Genomic DNA, 20830 nt, shown 5'->3' on the forward strand with positions numbered 1-20830 from the left:
AATTTGTCAAATATATATAATTCCACTGACATGATGGGGTATTGTGTGTAGGCCAGTGACACAAAATCTGGAAAAAGTAAAGGGGTGTGAGTACTTTCTGAAGGCACTATAGGTATGGAACTAGGAGTGAATGTATTAAGTCTCATCTCGAATCTTGAGGTAATTTGTTTACTGGCTTTCTTTACTCCTGTGTTTAAGTGTCCATTCTCCACTGGGAGTGTCAGGTACTCATAACATTCTGAAGGATGCTTATAGAATTAAGGTAAAAACCTTAATTTGCAAGAGGAAGGACAAAATACCTTTCTTTTTTGAAATGGGGTTCTTTCTTCAGCGAGACGGTTTTCCATTCGATTTTTCTATGCACTTGATAAAAATGTATGTTCTTCCATTTTGATGAAAATAAATTATATTCAATGATTTAATTTTAGCACAAGGCTATTTCCATAGTTGTGTCCTTGTATTAAGCATACAGGAGTAATAGTTTACCAATCTTTCACAGCGGGTCAATTGCAAAAAAGGGCCAAGAACCAACAAATGTGCATATTTTGTTTTTATTTCCCATGATTTCAGAAAGGTAAAAAAACACTTATTGTGGTGAATACAGAACACATGCTTACAAAAACACAAAAAAAGTACAAATCCAGTTGGTCTGTTTGTCTTTATTAGAGGAACAAAACAATTAATCCCCCACACTGAACACTTCACTCTTTCAACCCTCAGAAGCACCATCTAACTGGCCTGCCCCCCCCCCCCCCCCCCCCAACAGTGAGTTAATTGGGTTCAATGTTGGGTTTCGTGTAAGTCGCTCTCCTCTGTGAACAGAGGCAGAAGTTCTAAAGCAGGGATGGGCAACTTTGATGGGGGTGGGGGCCCCCAAAAAATCTGAACTCACCATGAGGCCGCAGTGGCTCGTGGGTCTGTGTACCCACATCCATACCTACACATGCAGTCAGAGCCGGCCCTAGCCTTTTGGGAGCCCTAAGTGGAATTGTGTTCAGGGTCCCTGCCTACCTTGCAATCAAAATATTTAAGCAGGCCCCCCTTGACAGCGGAGACAAAACATTGAAGTTTTAGAGTTAATTTCCTGCAATTCTACACATTTTGCCATGGGGCGTAGCAATTATTTCCCAATGTTATGCAATTCTATCAATTTTGCCATGGAGCGGAGCAAAATTGGCAGTTTTACATCTGATTGCCTGCAATTCTACACGTTGCCATGGTTGCTATACAAATGTTTGGAGTTTATAATATGATATCTGAGTTAGAATGACTAACAAAATCAAAGGGGGGCCCCCCGGTTGTTAAATCAACTATGATTAGAACACATTTATAGAGCTGGCTGGACTAATTTACCAATCTGAAAAATGTTAGCTGACATAGGATAATTGTGTGACTGTCAGTGACTGATATAACAAGAGGAAAACTGCTGATGCAAAACCACATTTTGAAATTGCACTTTATGTATGTTCTACTATTCTGACTCTTAACAGTAAATTGAGACCTCAACTGAGATTATTTTTTACAACTACGGGCCTACAAAAGGAGAGTTGCCAATCCCTGTTCTAAAGCCATGGCTCTCTCTGCACAGGAGGGCTGCTGTCCTTATCAGTTCCCTCTTCTCTATCGAAGAGGCACACACATTCTTCTGATCTCATCAAAGCGGGCGAATGAGAAAAATACGAAAATCAACCACTATTTCTTTGTCGCTGCCTCTAACTTAGTGCCCCAGGTGGAGAATTAGCAGTGATGAGAGGAAGAGCGATTTCTGGAGGATTCTGAAAACAACTGATTCTGCAGTTGTATAGCGTTGCTGGGCACTGCACAAACAAATCCATGTTTGCTACAGGCACGGAAAAACTGTACAGTCTTCAGGCTAGTTCCTCAGGGTTAATCAAACATATTCCTCTACTGTTCCGTATTGTTTTTTTAACACCACCATTTTCTTTGAGATATTCCTGCCTTGAGCTGTTTTTAGCCAAACAGGTTAACACAGAATATGTGCATATTGCTAATGGGAAAACAGTTTTGCTTGACAGAAGGTGAAGGGGACCTATGAACCATGGTGGTAATACCTATTTTGCGACTGAAATTAACACCAGCCTCATCAATGCTAAGCCAAACACACCTGGGTGCACATCATGTCCTTGTCGCACAAATTCTTCTACTCTATTAACTGGTTGAATGCTATAGAACGTAGCCAAGCCGAGGTAAAAAAAAAGAAAACAAAGGAGAGGATAATGCAGGAATCTGAGGAGGTTAGCCAGATTACAAAAAGGATGAAAGGTCAGAGGGCAATAACTGGATCCTGTTACACCGATTTTTGGCTGATGGAATTTTTGGTGTGAAGGAACAGGGCTGTGAGTTGAGGAGGTCAAGGGACGTCAATATAGCGCTAAGATCAATTATGTCGCTCAATCTGGCTGCACTAGACTACTGCAAGTAGCCTGTGGCTAACATTGAACATGTCGCACAAACAAGGTGAGCACGTTTTCTTCATGTTAAATTAACTCCTTTATCCAAAATATGGCGAGGGATCATGATACAAGCAATACGGTCCATGGTATAACTTTTACACCCGACGTCCTGCTGAACATACACTCTCCCTTACAAAACAAACACTATGAATGGCACACACTAACTTATATTTCCCTAGCCTACCGGTCTGTAGTGGGGGGGGGGGGGCTTGCAGTGTCTTCCCTCCCCCTAGTAGGGTCCCTGCTGGTGGGATGGGGGAGCCGTGGCCAGGGGTGGTGGCTCTTCTCTAGCTGGGCTTGGTGAGGAGCTGTGTGGAGAAGTCGTACAGGTCCTTGTTAACCTTCTTCAGCGTTCTCACTTCCTCCTCCAGCTCCGACACGCGCACCTTGGTGTTCTCACCATCACCAAACACACTCTGTAGTTTTAACAGTAAACAGAGAAAGAAGAGAGATGGGGAGCAAGAGAGAGAAGGAAAGTGAGAGTGTAAAATTATAGATACATCGGGGTTAAGCAAACACATTTGTAGACACAGAACATTTCAATCTACCACCTCAGGTATCAGGTCCCAGCGGATTCTAAAACGGGGGACATATTTGCTTTTCTCTCATAGACCCACTCATCAAAATCGACAAAAGGATGAAACCTCTCCAATATTTATGGTAATGTAATGTATTTGGAGTTTAAGGCTCCATAGTGTGCAAATAAGCGGGGGAATTCATTTTCAGTGATGGTACAATCTGGCAAAGAATAAACCTAGCTCCCCAAGGAAAGCCCACTGCCCGTTTCGGGAGTTGGGTTCCGGGGCGGTGGGTCGGCTTGGGGTGAGGAACATCAAATCTCGTTTGAAAAACCTCCCTAATTTCACAGAGTCAAATATTGACATTTCCCATTGTGTCCAAATTCGCAGCGCAGGCAGCCGTTGGATGACAGCGGTCCATATTTGTCATATTTCCTCCCAAGATTAAAGAGTGGAGAACTATTGCCCGTATTCAGCTTATTTATTAGTTTGCCTGCCTTCTTGGGTATAGATGTACCGGGCTGGGTGCTTTGGTCTTGCCTGTGGGAGCAAGCGAGGGCTGTTCTCCCTTTTTGGATGGAGTAAGACTAATCCACTTAACCATATCAGTACCGAGACCACAACAAAAATCAGCCTTTCATTTATCTGACTTCCATTTATCTGCATGTCCAGCCCTTATATTTAGCCCCACAATGAAGTGTTTTACCATTTTCTTTTCAGGACAACCAGGGCTACAAGTAAAACATGAAACATATGACATAAACAGTTGCATTAATGAGTTTTATTGACAAATGTCCACACAAAAAAACAATATTTATATGAATGCTGCAAGTACAGACATTGTTTGCTCAGTTGGAAATTAATATCAAACTAGTCAGTGACAACTGTGTGGAGTTTGTGACAGCGACTATGTGAGCTTATTACAGTATTATAGACACCATGAGAGTCTCAGCTTTTCATAGATGGCTTTTAATAGTTTGAAGCTCAAACCATACGGACTCGACAGAGCATTTTGTAGAAAGACTTGTCCCCGGGCCCCTTCGGGATCCTCACCTTGTCTAACACACACAGCTCTAGTTCAGCCCAAGTTAATCACACAGACTAATGTTTGGTACCAATGGATGTAGAAGAAACGTATCCAAATGGTACAACCCAAAAGTCTGTAGCTTAAAGACACCGTTTAAAATAGGTTAAGGGCACTAATTCGGTTAAGGGCACTTGGGGGGGGGGGGGCAGTGTGGTGGAGTCGTCAGCGGCTCACTGAGCCCAGGGATAAGATGCCTCTGGTGACGGCCTCGTCTAGTTAGCAGACAAATCCCTCTGCGAAAAAAACACCAACCTGCTCCTTCCTGGCACACACAATTACACACATGCAAGACCGCACACTGCATCCACATGCTGGTCGAGTGGATGCAGTGACACAGAGGTGCAGAGGTTCCGTGCTGATTCATTAGACTTATTAAGAGTAATAATAACAGATTGAAGTAATATAGCGCCTTTCAATCGGTTCCAAAGTGAATTACATTGTTTAGGGGTAACTCGCCCTGTCCACTGTGTAACACCCACCTGCGTGATGCATGGCAGCCATTTTGTGCCAGAATGTTCTCCAAACATAGGCTAAAATTACATGGCCATAATAGTGAGTGGGTAGTTTTGAATCCTATACATTTGGGGCCATCCATGTTTTTTTATTAGCTTTAGAACTGGGTTGGACCTCCCAGTGCTGGATCTAGTATAGAGGCAGAATCAATCCCAGAGGAGAATCAGGCAAGCAATCCACCATCACCAGCCACAGGCCCATTAAATGAAGGGCCTTGAAGGCAAGGATAAGAGAGGAATGCTGGAGAGCCCAAGGTGGAGCAGGGGGCCCAGAAGGGAGCGGTTGGATAGTGCCCATGATTGGACGGGAAAAGCAGCTGCTGTTGCTGCTGCCACCAGGACAGGGATATACTGAGATCTAATCATAACCAACATACAGTCCCAGAAGAGCAGACCCTGGCTTTAAAAGGCACAATCTGTTATTTGAATTTCCACTCAAAAGTTGCACTTAGTTGCACATGGTGGGGGTGGGTCTTTGCAAAAGTAACCGTTACCAAGTCATTTAAACATGGTTCAACATCAACAAAATGGCCCGCTGGCCCAGGGCCAGTGAAAACATGCGTCGGGCCAGTGGATCTCATCAATGCAGAGCATTTGGCTTGAAAGTTCGACATTTACATGCTCTGTCGCAGTCTGCCATAAGAAAACGGATTGTGCCGCGTCGCAGTCAGCACTGCATTGTTTATATTGGCCGTTCATTTAAGCATCCACCACAATCCCCGCAAGTCATAACTTCTTGACCACCACATGAGTAATCTATACTGACTTCTAGTAATGACTTGCATTGAAAAATTATATTACACAGCTTTTTAAACACAGACTACCGGTCAAAAGGTTTAGAACACCTACTCATTCAAGGGTTTTTCTTTATTTTTATTTTTTTTACAATTTTCTACATTGTAGAATAATAGTGAAGACATCAAAACTATGAAATAACACATATGGAATCATGTTGTAACCAAAAAAAGTAAAATATATTTTACATTTGAGATTCTTCAAAGTAGACCACCCTTTGCCTTGACAGCTTTGCACTCTTGGCATTCTCTCAACCAGCTTCACCTAGAATGCTTTTCCAACAGTCTTGAAGGAGTTTCCACATATGCTCAGCACTTGTTGGCTACTTTTCCTTCACTCTGCAGTCCAACTTACCCCAAACCATCTAAATTGGGTTGAGGTCGGGTGATTGTGGAGGCCAGGTCATCTGATGCAGCACTCCATCACTCTCCTACTTGGTAAAGTATCCCTAACACAGCCTGGAGATGTGTTGGGTCATTGTCCTGTTGAAAAACAAATGACAGTCCCACTAAGCCCAAACCAGATGGGCTGGCGAATAGCTGCAGAATGCTGTGGTAGCCATGCTGGTTAAGTGTGCCTTGAAATCTAAATAAATCACAGACAGTGTAACCAGCAAAGCACCCCCACACCATAACACACCATAACCTCCTCCTCCATGCTTTATGGTGGGAAATACACATGCAGAGATCATCCGTTCACCCTCAACACATCTCACAAAGACATAGCGGTTGGAACCAATAATCTCATATTTGGACTCCAGACCAAAGGACAAACTTCCACCGGTCTAATGTCCATTGCTCGTCTTTCTTGGCCCAAGCCAGTCTCTTCTTATTGGTGTCATTTAGTAGTGGTTTCTTTGCAGCAATTCGCCCATGAAGGCCTGATTCACACAGTCTCCTCTGAACAGTTGATGTTGAGATGTGTCTGTTACTTGAACTCTGTGAAGCATTTATTTGGGCTGCAATTTCTGAGGCTGGTAACTCTAATGGACTTATCCTCTGCAGCAGAGGTAACTCTGGCTCTTCCATTCCTGTTGCGGTCCTCATGAGAGCCAGTTTCATCATAGCGCTTGATGGTTTTTGCAACTGCACTTGAAGAAACTTTCAAAGTTCAAATTTTCCAAATTGACCGACCTTCATGTCTTAAAGTAATGATGGACTGTCGTTTCTATTTGCTCATTTGAGCTGTTCTTGCCATAATATGGACTTGGTCTTTTACCAAATAGGGCCATTTTGTGTATTTTATTTATTTAACTAGGCAGGTAAGAACAAGTCAGGTAAGAACAATTTCTTATTTACACTGACGGCCTACACCGGCCAAAACCCGGACGACGCTGGGCCAATTGTGCGCCGCCCTATGGGACTCCCAATCACGGCCGGTTGTGATACAGCCTGGATTCGAACCAGTGTGTCTGTAGTGAGGCCTCTAGCACTGAGATGGCCTTATTGAAGAGCTCAGTGACTTTCAACGTGGCACCGTAATAGGATGCCACCTTTACAATAAGTCAGTTCGTCAAATTTCTGCCCTGCTAAAGCTGCCCCGGTCAACTGTAAGTGCTGTTATTGTGAAGTTGGAACGTCTAGGAGCAACAATGGCTCAGCCGCAAAGTGGTAGGCCACACAAGCTCACAGAACAATGGCGTCCTCGGTTGCAACACTCACTACTGAGTTCCAAACTGCCTCTGGAAGCAACTTCAGCACAAGAACTGTTCGTCGGGAGCTTCCATGGCTGAGCAGCCACACACAAACCTAAGATCGCTTGGCATTGCGCATGGCGTCGGCTGCAGTGGTGTAAAGCTCGCCGCCATTGGACTCTAGAGCAGTGGAAATGCGTTCTCTGGAGCGATGAATCACACTCCACCATTTGGCAGTTCGACGGACGAATTTGGGTTTGGCGGATGCCAGGAGAATGCTCCAAAGCATATGGTAACTGTAAAGTTTGGTGGAGGAGGATTAATAGTCTGGAGCTGTTTTTCATAGTTTGGGCTAGGGCCCAATGAAGGGAAATGTTAATACTACAGCATAGAATGACATTCTAGACGATTCAGTGCTTCCAACTTTGTGGCAACAGTTTGCGAAGGCCCTTTCCTGTTTCAGGATGACAATGCCCCCATGAACAAAGTGAGGTCCATACAGAAATGGTTTTTCGAGATCAGTGTGGAAGAACTTTACTGGCCTGCAGAGAGCCATGACCTCAACCTTTGGGAAGAATTGGAACACCGACCGCGGACCAGGCCAAATCACCCAACGTCACTAATGCTCTTGTGGCTGAATGGAAGCAAGTCCCCACAGCAATGTTCCAACATCTAGAGAAAGCCTTCCCAGAAGAGTGGAGGCTGTTATAAAAGCAAAGGGGGGACCAAATCCATATTAATGCCCATGAAGCACCAGTGACTCAGTCTACAAAAAAGTGGTCAGATGAAGCAGATGCTAAACTACAGGACTGTTTTGCTAGCACAGACTGGAATATGTTCCGGGATTCTTCCGATGGCATTGAGGGGTACACCACATCAGTCACTGGCTTCATCAATAAGTCAATCGAAAACGTTGTCCCCACAGTGAGTGTACATACATACATACCCCAGTTCAGTGTACGTACATACTCCAACCAGAAGCCATGGATTACAGGCAACATTCGCACTGAGCTAAAGGGTAGAGCTGCCACTTTCAGGGAGCGGGACTCCAACCCGGAATCTTACAAGAAATCCCGCTATGCCCTTCGACGAACCATCAAACAGGAAAAGCACCAATACAGGACTAATATTCGAATCGTACTACACCGACTCCGATGCTCGTCAGATGTGGCAGGGCTTGCAAACTATTACAGACTAGAAAGGGAAGCACAGCCGAGAACTGCCCAGTGACAAGCCTACCAGACAAGCTAAATAACTTCTATGCTCGCTTCGAGGAAAGTAACAAACATGCATGAGAGCATCAGCTGTTCCGGAAAACTGTGTGATCACGCTCTCCGCAGCCGATGTGAGTAAGACCTTTAAACAGGTCAACATTCACAAGGCCGCAGGGCCAGACGAATTACCAGGACTTGTACCAGCTTTGAAAGGCTGGTCATGGCTAAAATCAACACCATTATCCCAGAAACCCTAGACCCACTCCAATTTCCATACCGCACCAACAGATCCACAGAGATGCAATCTCTATTGCACTCCACTCTGCCCTTTCACACCTGGAAAAAGGAAGGAACACCTACGTGAGAATGTTATTCATTGACTACAGCTCAGCGTTCAACACCATAGTGCCCTCAAAGCTCATCACTAAGCTAAGGACCATGTGACTAAACACCTCCCATGCAACTGGATCCTGGACTTCCTGACGGGCCACCCCCAGTTGGTAAGGGTAGGTAAGAACACATTGCCCACGCTGATCCTCAACACGGGGGCACAGCCAGGCACGACTCCAACACCATCATTAAGTTTGCTGACGGACACAACAGTGGTAGGCCCGACTACCGACAACGATGACAGCATATAGGGAGGAGGTCAGAGACCTGTCCGTGTGGTGCAAGGACAACAACCTCTCCCTCAACGTGATCAAGACAAAGGAGATGATTGTGGACTACAGGAAAAGGAGGACCAAGCACGCCCCCATTCTCATCAACGGGGCTGTAGTGGAGCAGGTTGAGAGCTTCAAGTTCCTTGGCGTCCACATCACCAACAAATTAACATGGTCCAAAGCACACCAAGACAGTCGTGAAGAGAGCAAAGAAGATTTGGCATGGGTCCTCAGATCCTCAAAAGATTTTACAGCTGCACCATCGAGAGCATCCTGGCGGGTTGCATCACTGCCTGGTATGGCAACTGCTCGGCCTCCGACTGCAAGGCACTACAGAGTGTAGTGTGTACATCACCGGGGCCAAGCTTCCTGCCATCCAGGATCTCTATAACAGGCGGTGTCAGGCCCTAACAGGCCCTAAAAATTGTCAAAGACTCCAGCCACCCTAGTCATAGACTGTTCTCTCTGCTACCGCACACCAAGCGGTACCAGAGCGCCAAGTCTATGTCCAAAAGGCTTTTAAACATCTTCTACCCCCAAGCCATAAGACTCCTGAACAGCTAATCAAAGGGCTACCCAGACTATTTGCATTGACCCCCCCCCCCCCCCCCCCCCCTCACGCTGCTGCTACTCTGTTATTATCTATGCATAGTCACTTTAATAACTCTACCTACATGTACATATTACCTCAATTACCTCGACAACGGTGCCCCCGCACATTGACTCTGTACCGGTATCCCCTGTATTTAGCCCCGCTATTGTTATTTACTGCTGCTCTTTAATTATTTTGCTTTTCTCTTACCTTTTTTGGTAGGTATTTTCTTAAAACTGGGGGCTTGTAAGTAAGCATTTCACTGTAAGATCTACCTACACCGGTTGTATTTTATTTTTTTCGTGGGGGGGGGGGGGGGGGGGGATTTTGGAATGAGATGTTCGATGAGCAGGTGTCCACATACTTTTGGTCATGTAGTCATGTAGTGTACCATACTAAGCAAATGTAGCATATTACTGGTTTAATATAGTGAGACCACATGCTAATCTATGGGTCCCACATGACCCCGATGCATTTTAAATTTGAAACTACAAGTAGAAATTATGCTCGGGCCAGGAAATCTTTGGCCAGTGAGAAACGCTGACCGCCCCATTGTCTTTGGTTTGAGAGGTTAACGCATCTTTCAAATGAGTCAGTGGAAATGAAAGTTACAGATTGTGCCTATAACTGACTGTGTGGTCTTTATAATGAAAACCAATATCTTGAGGTGCATCATATTGACAAGCCTGTTCATTTCAGCCATGATCTCCAGATAGGAAATCAACTCTCCCTAGCTAAGAAAGGATATGAGATGGATGGATACACCAAGTCTCCAGATAAGACACAATATTGTAATATTGACCTTTGCTGACGCCATAGCCGGTAGGGTCTCTCCTCTCTTACAGTCAGTACGTTGACGCACTGTGGTGTAAGTACGTATGAGCTGGCAAGTAGTAGCTACAGCTGTATTTTCTTATCGTGGCCTTTGTAGATGTCTGAGAGTAAAGTGCAAGTAACGCTGTGAGGAGTTAAAGGGTCATAATGAAGAGTCTTCTGCTGAGCCTTCTGGCAAGGAGCCTGTAAAAATGTTAACCTACAGTGACTAGTGTCTTTAGAATGTATTCATATACCCTAGACTTATTCCACATTTGATGTGTTACAGCCTGAATTAAAAATGGATGATTTTCTTCTTTTTTTTATCATCTCACCCATCTACACACAATACCCCATAATGACAAAGTGAAAATATGTCTATAGAATTGTAAAAAAAAAAAAAGATAATTAAATAAAGAAATTACATTTACATAAGTATTCCAACCAGAGTCAGTACTTTGTAGCACCACCATTGACAGCGATTACAGCTGTTAGTCTTTCTGGGTAAGTCTCTAAGAGCTTTCCACACCTGGATTGTGTAACATTTGCCCATTATTCTAGTCAAAATTCTTCAAGCTCTTTCAAATCGATTGTTGATCATTGATAGACAACCATTTTCAGGTCTTGCCATAGATTTCCAAGTAGATTTATGTAAAAACTGTAACTCAGCCATTCAGAAACATTCACTGAGGGGGCTTGTAGCAAACAGGACGCATGTTTTGGAATATTTCTATTTTGTACAGGATTCCTTCTTTTCACTCTGTCAATTAGGTTCATATTGTGGGGTAACTACAATGGTGTTTATCCATCAGTTTTACCCTATCACATCCATTAAACTCTAACTGTTTTAAAGTCACCATTGGCCTCATGGTGAAATCCCTGAGAGGTTTCCTTCCTCTTAAACAACTGAGTTAGGAAGAAGGCCTGTATCTTTGTAGTGACTGGGTGTATTGATACACCATCCAAAGTGTAATTAATAACTTCACCGTGCACAAAGAGATATTCAATGTCTGCTTTTTTTATTTTACCCATCTACCAATAAGTGCCCTTCTTTGAGAGGCATTGGAAAACCTCCCTGGTCTTTGTGGTTGAATATGTGTTTGCAATTCACTGCTCAACAGAGACTTTACAGATAATTGTATGTGTGGTGTACAGAGATGAGGTAGTCATTCAAAAATCACATTAAACACTATTTCACACACTGAGTCCATGCAACGTATTATACGACTCAAGCACATGTTTTACTCCTTAACGATGTTAGGCTTGCCATAACAAAGGGGTTGAGTACTTATTGACCAAAGATATTGCAGCTTTTATTTTGTAATTTATTTGGGGGGAAAATACTCTAAAAACATAATTCAACTTTGATATGGGGTATTGTGTGTAGGCCAGTGACAAAAAAATCTAAATAGTATGCATTTTTAATTTAGGCTCTAACAACAAAATGTGGAAAAAGTCAACGGTGTGAACACTTTCTGAAAGCACTGTACATAGCATTTACATACATCTAACACCCTTAGAACATGATGCGGTGTAGAATGCTGAGTCACACGGCCCCCTGAGATGTTGACTTGCTCACTAACCTTATGTCGACAAAGACACAGATATTTGAAATAACATCTATGTGGAATTGTATTGTGTAATGATGTGCATTTTGCATTGACCTGCCCACTTACCTTGTCTGTTACGGCACTCATGACGGAGTAGAGTTTGTCTGCTTTCTCCAAATAGGTCTCCTTTTGGGCCTAAAAGAGAGAGAACATACAGTCAAACAAGGTGCACAGGCCATGTCCAAAGTCAAATCCAGAAGTCAATAGTGGCGTGAGTGTGTGACAATGCCAACAAAGGGCCGACAATGACAATACCAGAAAATAACAACAAGGGGCGTGATCCCGCTCCCCAGATTTACAGAGCGGATCACAATTGCAATGTACCGCCCCGTCCGCTGACCCCCAACTGTGTGGGAGTGCTGACTTTATTTTACGGCGCGAGTCAATAAATGCGGATGGACAATATGTTGAAATGGAGGTGGGAATGGTTCAGGTGCGAAGACTACACGCCCACGAGTAGGAGTTATGCATGGCGGTGTAGAGAAGTGGTTCCCGACTCTGGTCTCGGGAGAGCTATCTTGTGGGGAGGTCTTCAGAGGTAGCTAACTACCATAAAAAAAAAACACAGGTTCGTAAAATTGAGGGAGCATGGGAATAAACAGGCCAGAATACAACAATCATTAAGTCTCAAAGGAAATAATCACCTCATCTAAAAAGAGTAACACCTACTGAAACCTATAGTGACCAAATATCTACTGCATCAGTCTTTGAAAAGTGCTGGGGGGGCGTTACACAGGTCAAGCGGCATACCACCTCGCATCCCACTGCTGGCTTGCTTCTGAAACTAAGCAGGGTTGGTCCTGGTCTGTCCCTGGATGGGAGAACAGATGCTGCTGAAAGTGGTGTTGGAGGGCCAGTAGGAGGTCATCGTTCCTCTGGTCTAAAGAACAAACAATCCAATGCCCCTGGGCAGTGATTGGGCCATTAAACGGGTGTCCTGACGCTCTATGGTCACTAAAGATCCCATGGCACTAATCGTAAGAGTAGGGGTGTTGACCCAGGTGTCCTGGCTAAATTCTCAATCTGGCCCTCAAACCATCATGCCCACTTAATTATCCCCAGCATACATTTGGCTCATTCATTCCCCCTCTAACTATTCCCCAGGTAAATGCTGTAAAATGTGTTCTGAGTTAACTTACCTGGTTAAATAATCATAAAATGTTTTACAATTAAAAAGTGGCATCCTATTGAACTCAAATAACACAAATTGTGACATGAATTTAGACCAGACATACCCAGTTCTTCATCAGTCCTTTATTAAATGCTGAGTAACCTGTCCTGTAGCAGCTGGAGCATGTTACAAGGGTAGGACTTTGAATGCCACTGCAGCAAATCAGACAAATTAGAGCTGTGGTGAAGGACTGCAGTTGACATACACCACACTGATGAAATCCTAAAACATCAAATGAGTCCACATACGCATCACTCCCTTGCAACAGGATCAACTTCATTTGAACAGAAAATGTATGGAACGCTATACATTCTTGATCGATAAAATGTATATTTGTATAATTTAAGTGAAGCAAAGCAGATGAGCCATAGCACATGAATAACATTAACTGTCTCAACCTTGAATGGAACTCATTTATACAGAATCGGGATAAACAAGGCAAGATTGTCATCAAACTACAGTGCCTTTAGTTTCTTCATGTGCACTGCTCTGTTTTAGTTAGTCTCAACTGAATAAAAATTATCTATATAAGGTCAAAGAAGCAGCTCTGTATCTTACTTACCAAATTATTTGACATTCATAATTCCAGGCTGTTCTAGATTTAACCATTTTATAAATGAAAGTCACAACTTTGTTTAATTTTCGTGCCTTTTAAATTGGGGCCATGGAAAAAGAAATAGTAAATTATAGGTGTTCAATACATTTTTATTTAATTGATTAAATTCTAATTGGAATTTTCAAATAGGTCATGCATTTTAAAGCTTTAACATTTCATAAATGTTGTGATACTGTGATAAAGTTATCCCTATATAGATTGTGTTTCATCCATTATAAATTAAGGGCTTTATACTGTATCTCAGGTCAATGATACTCAGTCGTCTTCAGCCTCCCCTAAGACGGAGAGTTAGGAAAATGTTGCTGTCCTTTTTGATGTCATAGTGTTTTCAGTGTCTTGTCATCTTCAAGCTGCCTTCCCCCAAAGAGCAATATCTGTTGGTCCACAGGGACCTGCTCCACATGCTAGACCTTGATCTTGAACTGGGACACGGTCTCAGCCGGCATCACATCGTAGGGTTTCACATTATTCAGGGTAACCTGAATCGTAGCAGGCTTTGTAATCAGCACAGACACATTGGATCCTGTACTGCAGACCATAGTAGCGCAAAGTTTTTGAATCGTCACTGATATCCTGCCCATTACTTTTTAGCTTCTGCGTGGCAATTGGCACTTCAAAATGTTGGTTGATGAGACTTCTGAGATCCGCCACTGTGGTTCCTGTATGCACACTCAGGGAGTGGTTTTCCCCATTTAACAATGTGATGGTGAGGTCCATGATAGAGATTGTATAACCTGAAAATGAATTAAACGGAACATTTATTTCATGGCCCTTATAATAATCACAAGTAAATCGGTGCCCAACAATAACGTAATTGTAATAACTATGAATTAACATGGCATTTTATATTATTTAGGCCTACCTGATAGGCATGATTTCTAGCGCAAAATCATTCAATAGGGAATAGCAAAAATATTTTGCTTTTCATTTAATATTGTCCTAAAAGAAAGCCTGTGTTGTTATTTTGCCTGAATAGTTTTGATAAATCCGTTAATCTACAAGTATTTCAACCAGTTAACGATGACAGCTCTCTCCTCGTTTAGAGCGGAGCAGGTATTATAACAGCTGAGTGCCCTGCCCCTCAAATTAAGATTCGTTCTATCCTTGATTCACCACTTTTATTTTCCATTCTCAGTTTCCATTCTGCTGCTGGGTACAGAAAGTTGAGCGCAATAAATTGTTTATTTCAAGGACAGACTTTGACCAGAGTTCTAATTATGGAAGGAATAAAATAACCATTTAGAGTAATTTAATTGCACCTAATTTGACTGGGGCAAATTAGTGCACAACATTCCACACAGTAGGCCTATACTTTACCTAGGTGTACCAGACAAGAAATGAAAGTAAAACCTAGGGCTACTGTGTCTGGAAAAAAAACATGTGATAAAGGACAGGAATTCCATGTAGTTGTGCTACGTCAGACATATAGTGGGGTCTGAAATCATTGCCACTCTTGATAAAGATGAGGAAATTCCTCATCAATGGGATTCAATGAGTTTTAGCCTTGGTTTGTTTGGACCATGTTAGTTTGTTGGTGATGTGGACACCAAGGAACTTCCACTGCAGCCCCGTTGATGAGAATGGGGGCGTGTTCCGTCCTCCTTTTCTGTAGTCCAGAATCATTTCCTTTGTCTTGATCACGTTGAGGGAGAGGTTGTTATCCTGGCACCAAACTGCCAGGTCTCTAACCTCCTCCCTATATGCTGTCTCATTGTTGTCAGTGATCAGAGTTTTTTCTCTCTCTGGTTGTAACATGCTGGTAGAAATGAGGCAAAACGGATTTAAGTTTCCCTGCATTAAAGTCCATGACCACTAGGGGTGCCGCCTCTAGATGAGCATTTTCTTGTTTGCTTATGGCCTTATACAGCTCATTGAGTGCCGTCTTAGTGCCAGCATCAATTTGTGGTTGTCAAAAGACAGCTACGAATAATATAGATAAACTCTTGATAGTGTGGTCTACAGCTTATCATGAGATTCTCTACCTCAGGCGAGCAAAACCTTGAGACTTCCTTAACATTAGATTTTGTGCACCAGCTGTTATTTACAAAAACACAGACCGCCACCCCTCGCCTTACCGGAGGCAGCTGTTCGATCTTGCCGATGGACCGAAAACCCAGCCAGCTGTATGTTATCCATGTCGTCGCTCAGCCACGACTCGGTGAAACACAAGATATTGCAGTTTTTATGTTCCGTTGGTAGGATAGTCTTGATCGGAGCTCATCCATTTTGTTATCCAATGTTTGCATGTTGGCTAATAGGACTGATGGTAGAGGGGGATTACTCACTTGCCATCAGATCCGTACAAAGCACCCCGGGCCTTGCCGGGTGTCTGAAGTAAATCCTTGGCGTCCGACTCATTAAAGAAAAAATCTTTGTCCAGTACGAGGTGAGTAATCTCTGTCCTAATATCAAGAACCTATTTTCGGTCATAGGAGACGGTGGCAGAAAGATTATGAACAAAATTAGTTATAAATAACGCGAAAAAATACACAATTGGTTAGGAGCCTATAAAATGGCAGCCATCTCCTCCAGCGCAATGGACGTAAAAATAAATAATAATAAAATAAAAAAGACGACACTGGCGAGGCCACCTCCAAGGCGATGATGGACATCTTCAACACCAACGGTTCTCCTGAGGTCCATCTTGAGTGACCGAGGTCATGAACGCTGGAACAAGGTACGGGTGTTATAGGTTATATTCTGTCACCAATGGTTTGTTTTATTTATTTTTTGTTTTTTCATGTTACATAATCAGATATATTTCAATATCTTACATTGTCAATAGATATCCCTTTCCTACCCCTTCCTCCAGGTTTGGATAAATGGACCAACCAGACACTCAAGACTGCCATGGGCAAGTCCCTTGACGGGTACCAGGAACAGTAGGAGAACAACCTGAAGGAAATTGTCTTTGCACACAACAGCAGCGTCCAGGCCTCCAAGATTGGACGGGAGCCGCAGCTGTTGACTAGGTAAACAATGCAATTATATATTCAATTATTGCATATACTGTAGTCTTTCAAATGTGATTGACTTAGTGTTATTGTTTGCCTATTGCTATTTTTGTATCACTTAACCCCCCCCCCCCCCCCCCCCAAGCGGTATCCCATCCACCATAGCGAGAAAGCTCGGATCAATCTGATTTGCTCTGAGTCAGAGGGGGACCAGCTTATAGGCTATACCTTCCAAAACTGTTGAAAAGTACATATCTCTACATCAAATTGTCTCACAGTAAAGTTTAACCTGTGTGTTTACAACACTGTTTCCTACCCTGTTCCCTTTAACTGTGCTCCTGTTCTCCAGGACCTAGGGGTTCTGCCCAACACAGATGTGGATCCACCTGATGTCCTCCACTACCTGTTCTCCAGGACCTAGGGGTTCTGCCCAACACAGATGTGGATCCACCGGATGTCCTCCATTACCAACCACCCACCAACTTTTCATTACATCATCTACGGCTACTGTTGTTGTCATGTCATTATCTGCTGAGAACCTTTTCTTGCTCCATCATACCGGGCACATACTATGTGAGATACACAGATGAACTAAAAACACTAGCACTGCAAACCCTCAGAACAAAGAGAGCAGCAGTGCCTGGACATTGCAGTCTCCCTCTTCAAGTCCCCCTTCCGAAGTGACAGGCAGAACATCCCACCCACACAGGTGGTTGCCCCCTCTACATTCCAAACAGACGAATTCAATCTTTTTGGATATAATTGCAATGTGAGTATACAATCAAAATCTGTGAAAATAAATGAATGACACAACTTTTCCAAAAAAAAGACCAGTATATATATTATAATCTTCAATATTTCCAGGTTGGTTTTCACAGCTGTTTCACAAGGTGTTCATTATTTTAAGTTGTAAGCTATCCTTTGATGGTATTTATAAATTCCTAGGACCTACAACAGATACATATATATTCAACCACAATGGTCCACTGAATCATAGAGGACTACTGAAATAATAGCATTTCAGTGTAGGGAAGGGCAGGTTAAAATAAAAACATGCCAGCCAGACATACCAGCGTAAGAATCTAAATGATTTGCATATGAATGGAGTGGAAATTAACGAACTTCGTGATCTGTAAGGTAAGTAAACAATGTGCCAAGCAGATTACACGGTTTCTTTGCTATTTCCCAGAAAAGTAGCAACGTTTAAGACATTGATTTCATGCTGTTGTAATCTTAACAAGGTGCCCAAAAGTCGTTTGAAGTAATGTTTTCCATTCTATTAGCTAAACAAAACTTGTTTAAACAGCATAATTGCTGCGGAAATCAGCCTCATTTGCATAGCGGAGATGAAAAGAAGGTAATTTAGGCTGTAATGATCTCCACACCGTTGATATAGCAATGCACGTTAATAGTTTATCGAATCCCACTGTGAAGCAGGGGACACACACACACACACTTTTTAATATAAGTTCCCTATATTTTTGAGCATACAATATAGCTCAGTATTTTTATTACTTATTTTATACAGTCAGTTTTGCTCATCTTTATCAAAAGGTGTCAATAAATTCAGACCCGACTGTACATGTGAGCAGCTGGGAGTTCACAGGTAAGTGTAGAGGTAGTTTATTTTTATTATGCTGACCCGCAGCGGTCTAGGTCACTGCGTAAACATGCAGATAGCAGGGTTTATTTCAAAGATGAGTAATTAACTGTGAATGCACTGGAAATTAAAGTGTGTACAGGGGAAACAAAATATTTAAATAACAGTTTGTGGAAGGCCCTTTCCTGTTTCAGCATAACAACTCCCCTGTGCACAAAGCGAGGTCCATACAGAAATGGTTTGTTGAGATCGGTGTAGAAGAACTTGACTGCCCGTCCTCACAAATGATCATGGCTGAATGGAAGCACGTCCCTGCAGAAATGTTCCAACATCTAGTGGAAAGCCTTCCCAGAACAGTGGAGGCTGTTATAGCAGCAAAGGGAGGACCAACTCCATATTAATGCCCATGACTTTGGAATGAGATGTTCGAAGAGCAGTGTCCACATACTTTTGGTCATGTAGTGTAGGTCAATACCATGCTCCCCGACACAACAGCGCCCCACACACACACAGTCTCAGCTCCTTCCCACACCCATCAGCTGTTCCTCAATGAGAGGAGATAAAACCCTTCCTATCGCCATTTGTGTTATCTACCCGTTAAATTAATCTTATCCTTGAACGCAGTACTCTGCCCCCACCCCAGAGGAACTGTCCAATTAGCCTTACATGGAGATACCCCCAACCCTGCCCCCCACAGGGAACCACCCCAGCCTCTGTTCCAGAAGAACCCCCCTGGAGAGTGACTGTCCCCCAGCATGGCTTTATCTCCTCTCCCTGACCCTTCACCCCAGGCAGCCAGCTCGCTAATGGGTTCTCTCGCTCCCTCTTCTCTGGACCCGGGCCAGACCGGCCTCTGCTTCATCTGAGGGCAAGCCACCGGCACCCACACAGTTTGTGACGGTTGGTGCTGAGCATTTAGTGTTTTTTGAGGTCGGTTCGCTTTCGGTTCGATTATGAAAAAAATAATCATGGTTTTCAATGTCTAATAGTTATTATATATTTTTTACAATAAATGCACTCTGCATTATGTGGGTAACCATGATTTATTCACATTACTCTCCCTCAATAAAGTTTTTCAATTGTGAATATTACATTTGTTTTATTATTTCATTCCAAGTCATCATCTCATCTCTATAGAGCTACTGGCTATGCTGTCTGATAAAATCACAAGTAGTAGTTCTTCAAAGTAAATATGGCATACTTTTATGACTGCTGAATACCAACTATCAATCACTTAGATAATGTATTTTTAGGTAGAGATACCTCGCGAAGCAACTGCTCTCTATCCCGCATTCTTCTCTGTGTTTTTAATTGAACCTTTATTTAACTAGGCCAGTCAGAAAAAATTATTACTTACAATGACGGCCTATCCCAGCCAAACCCGGACGAATTGTGCACCCCTCTATGGGACTCCCAATCACAGCCAGATGTGATGCAGCCTGGATTCGAACCAGATATTGCAGTGACACCTCTTGCACTAAGATGCAGTGTCTTAGACCACTGCGCCACTCGGGAGGTTAGTTTGCCCCCACACTAACCTAACGTAGAAGAAACACACAGACGGGACAAGTAGGCACGCAATGGATTATGATCATTGTAGTTAATGACCACGTTTTCTGCGTTGAACTATGTAGAATATTGGCCGGTTGGAAACTACAACTCCCTATTACATCGCACAGTTCAGGCTTGATCTGATCTATCTCTATAGAAACTGCGCAATGTGCGCACAGTAAAAAAACTAAATGGAATTTAAATAATTGAACCTATGTTGGTCAATTAGTTGTTTAACAACGGAAAAATAACAGAAATTTCAGTTAAACTCAGCACTTGTGACAGTAGAATGACTTCTCCACTTTCTGCAGTGTAGCAGCACATTCGCACACAACTTCATGTGTAGGCACTCGCATGCACACATACAAACACACCCACAGACCCATGTACACATGCCAGAAGAAAGCAAATAAGGAAAACTAAAAAGTAATAATTTGGAATTGTTTGCGGTGTAATTTGCACGCAGCACGGCGCACGATCAGAAAGAGTGTGTTGTGATGACGGGCATACCCCGGGGGCACGACGGCAATATCGTTTTTTGGAAATCCTATTAGTATTAATATATTTTTTCTAATAATTCTCTGTGTTTCTTTGGCTTTCGGAGCACGGGTGAAAAGCTCATTTCTCGACAGCGACAGTTATAAACCCAGCAGCTCCGAGATTAGCCATTATGGAAATAAGCGACCTATGAGAAAGCGAGGGAAGGGGAGAGAGAGAGAGAGAGAGAGAGAGAGAGAGAGAGAGAGAGAGAGAGAGAGAGAGAGAGAGAGAGAGAGAGAGAGAGAGGGAGAGGGAGAGAGAGAGAGAGGGAGAGAGTGCGATAGGAGGGAAAAAACTGGGCCAGCACAGTGGTAAGCGAAGGGTAGAAACCCTGAGTGGGCAGGTGGTAGGTAATTCAAAGACCCTTCCATTACCATTTCATATAGCCTTGTGTAATGGATTTTGACACTGCCAGGATTACGTGTGCCACTAACAGCTGTCTCGTCACCACATTGCAGCAATTCATTTAGAGTGGGTGGTTACGGGGA

The 20830-nt window shown here is 43.1% G+C and overlaps 1 protein-coding gene across 1 annotated transcript in view; it reads right to left on the reverse strand.

Moving 5' to 3' along the window:
• Positions 1 to 535: 535 nt before the first annotated feature.
• The window catches only part of wdr18 (WD repeat domain 18), a 97666-nt gene continuing 77371 nt past the window's right edge, over positions 536 to 20830 (reverse strand). The window contains exons 9-10 of the mRNA XM_039002205.1: positions 11977 to 12045; positions 536 to 2890 (exon numbers count right to left, since the gene is read on the reverse strand). Of these exons, the coding sequence (XP_038858133.1) occupies positions 2762 to 2890; positions 11977 to 12045 (198 nt within the window). The 3' untranslated portion in view covers positions 536 to 2761. The remainder of the gene's footprint in view (positions 2891 to 11976; positions 12046 to 20830) is intronic.

The sequence above is a fragment of the Salvelinus namaycush genome, chromosome 10 (assembly GCF_016432855.1).
Source record: "Salvelinus namaycush isolate Seneca chromosome 10, SaNama_1.0, whole genome shotgun sequence".
Lineage (NCBI taxonomy): Eukaryota > Metazoa > Chordata > Actinopteri > Salmoniformes > Salmonidae > Salvelinus > Salvelinus namaycush.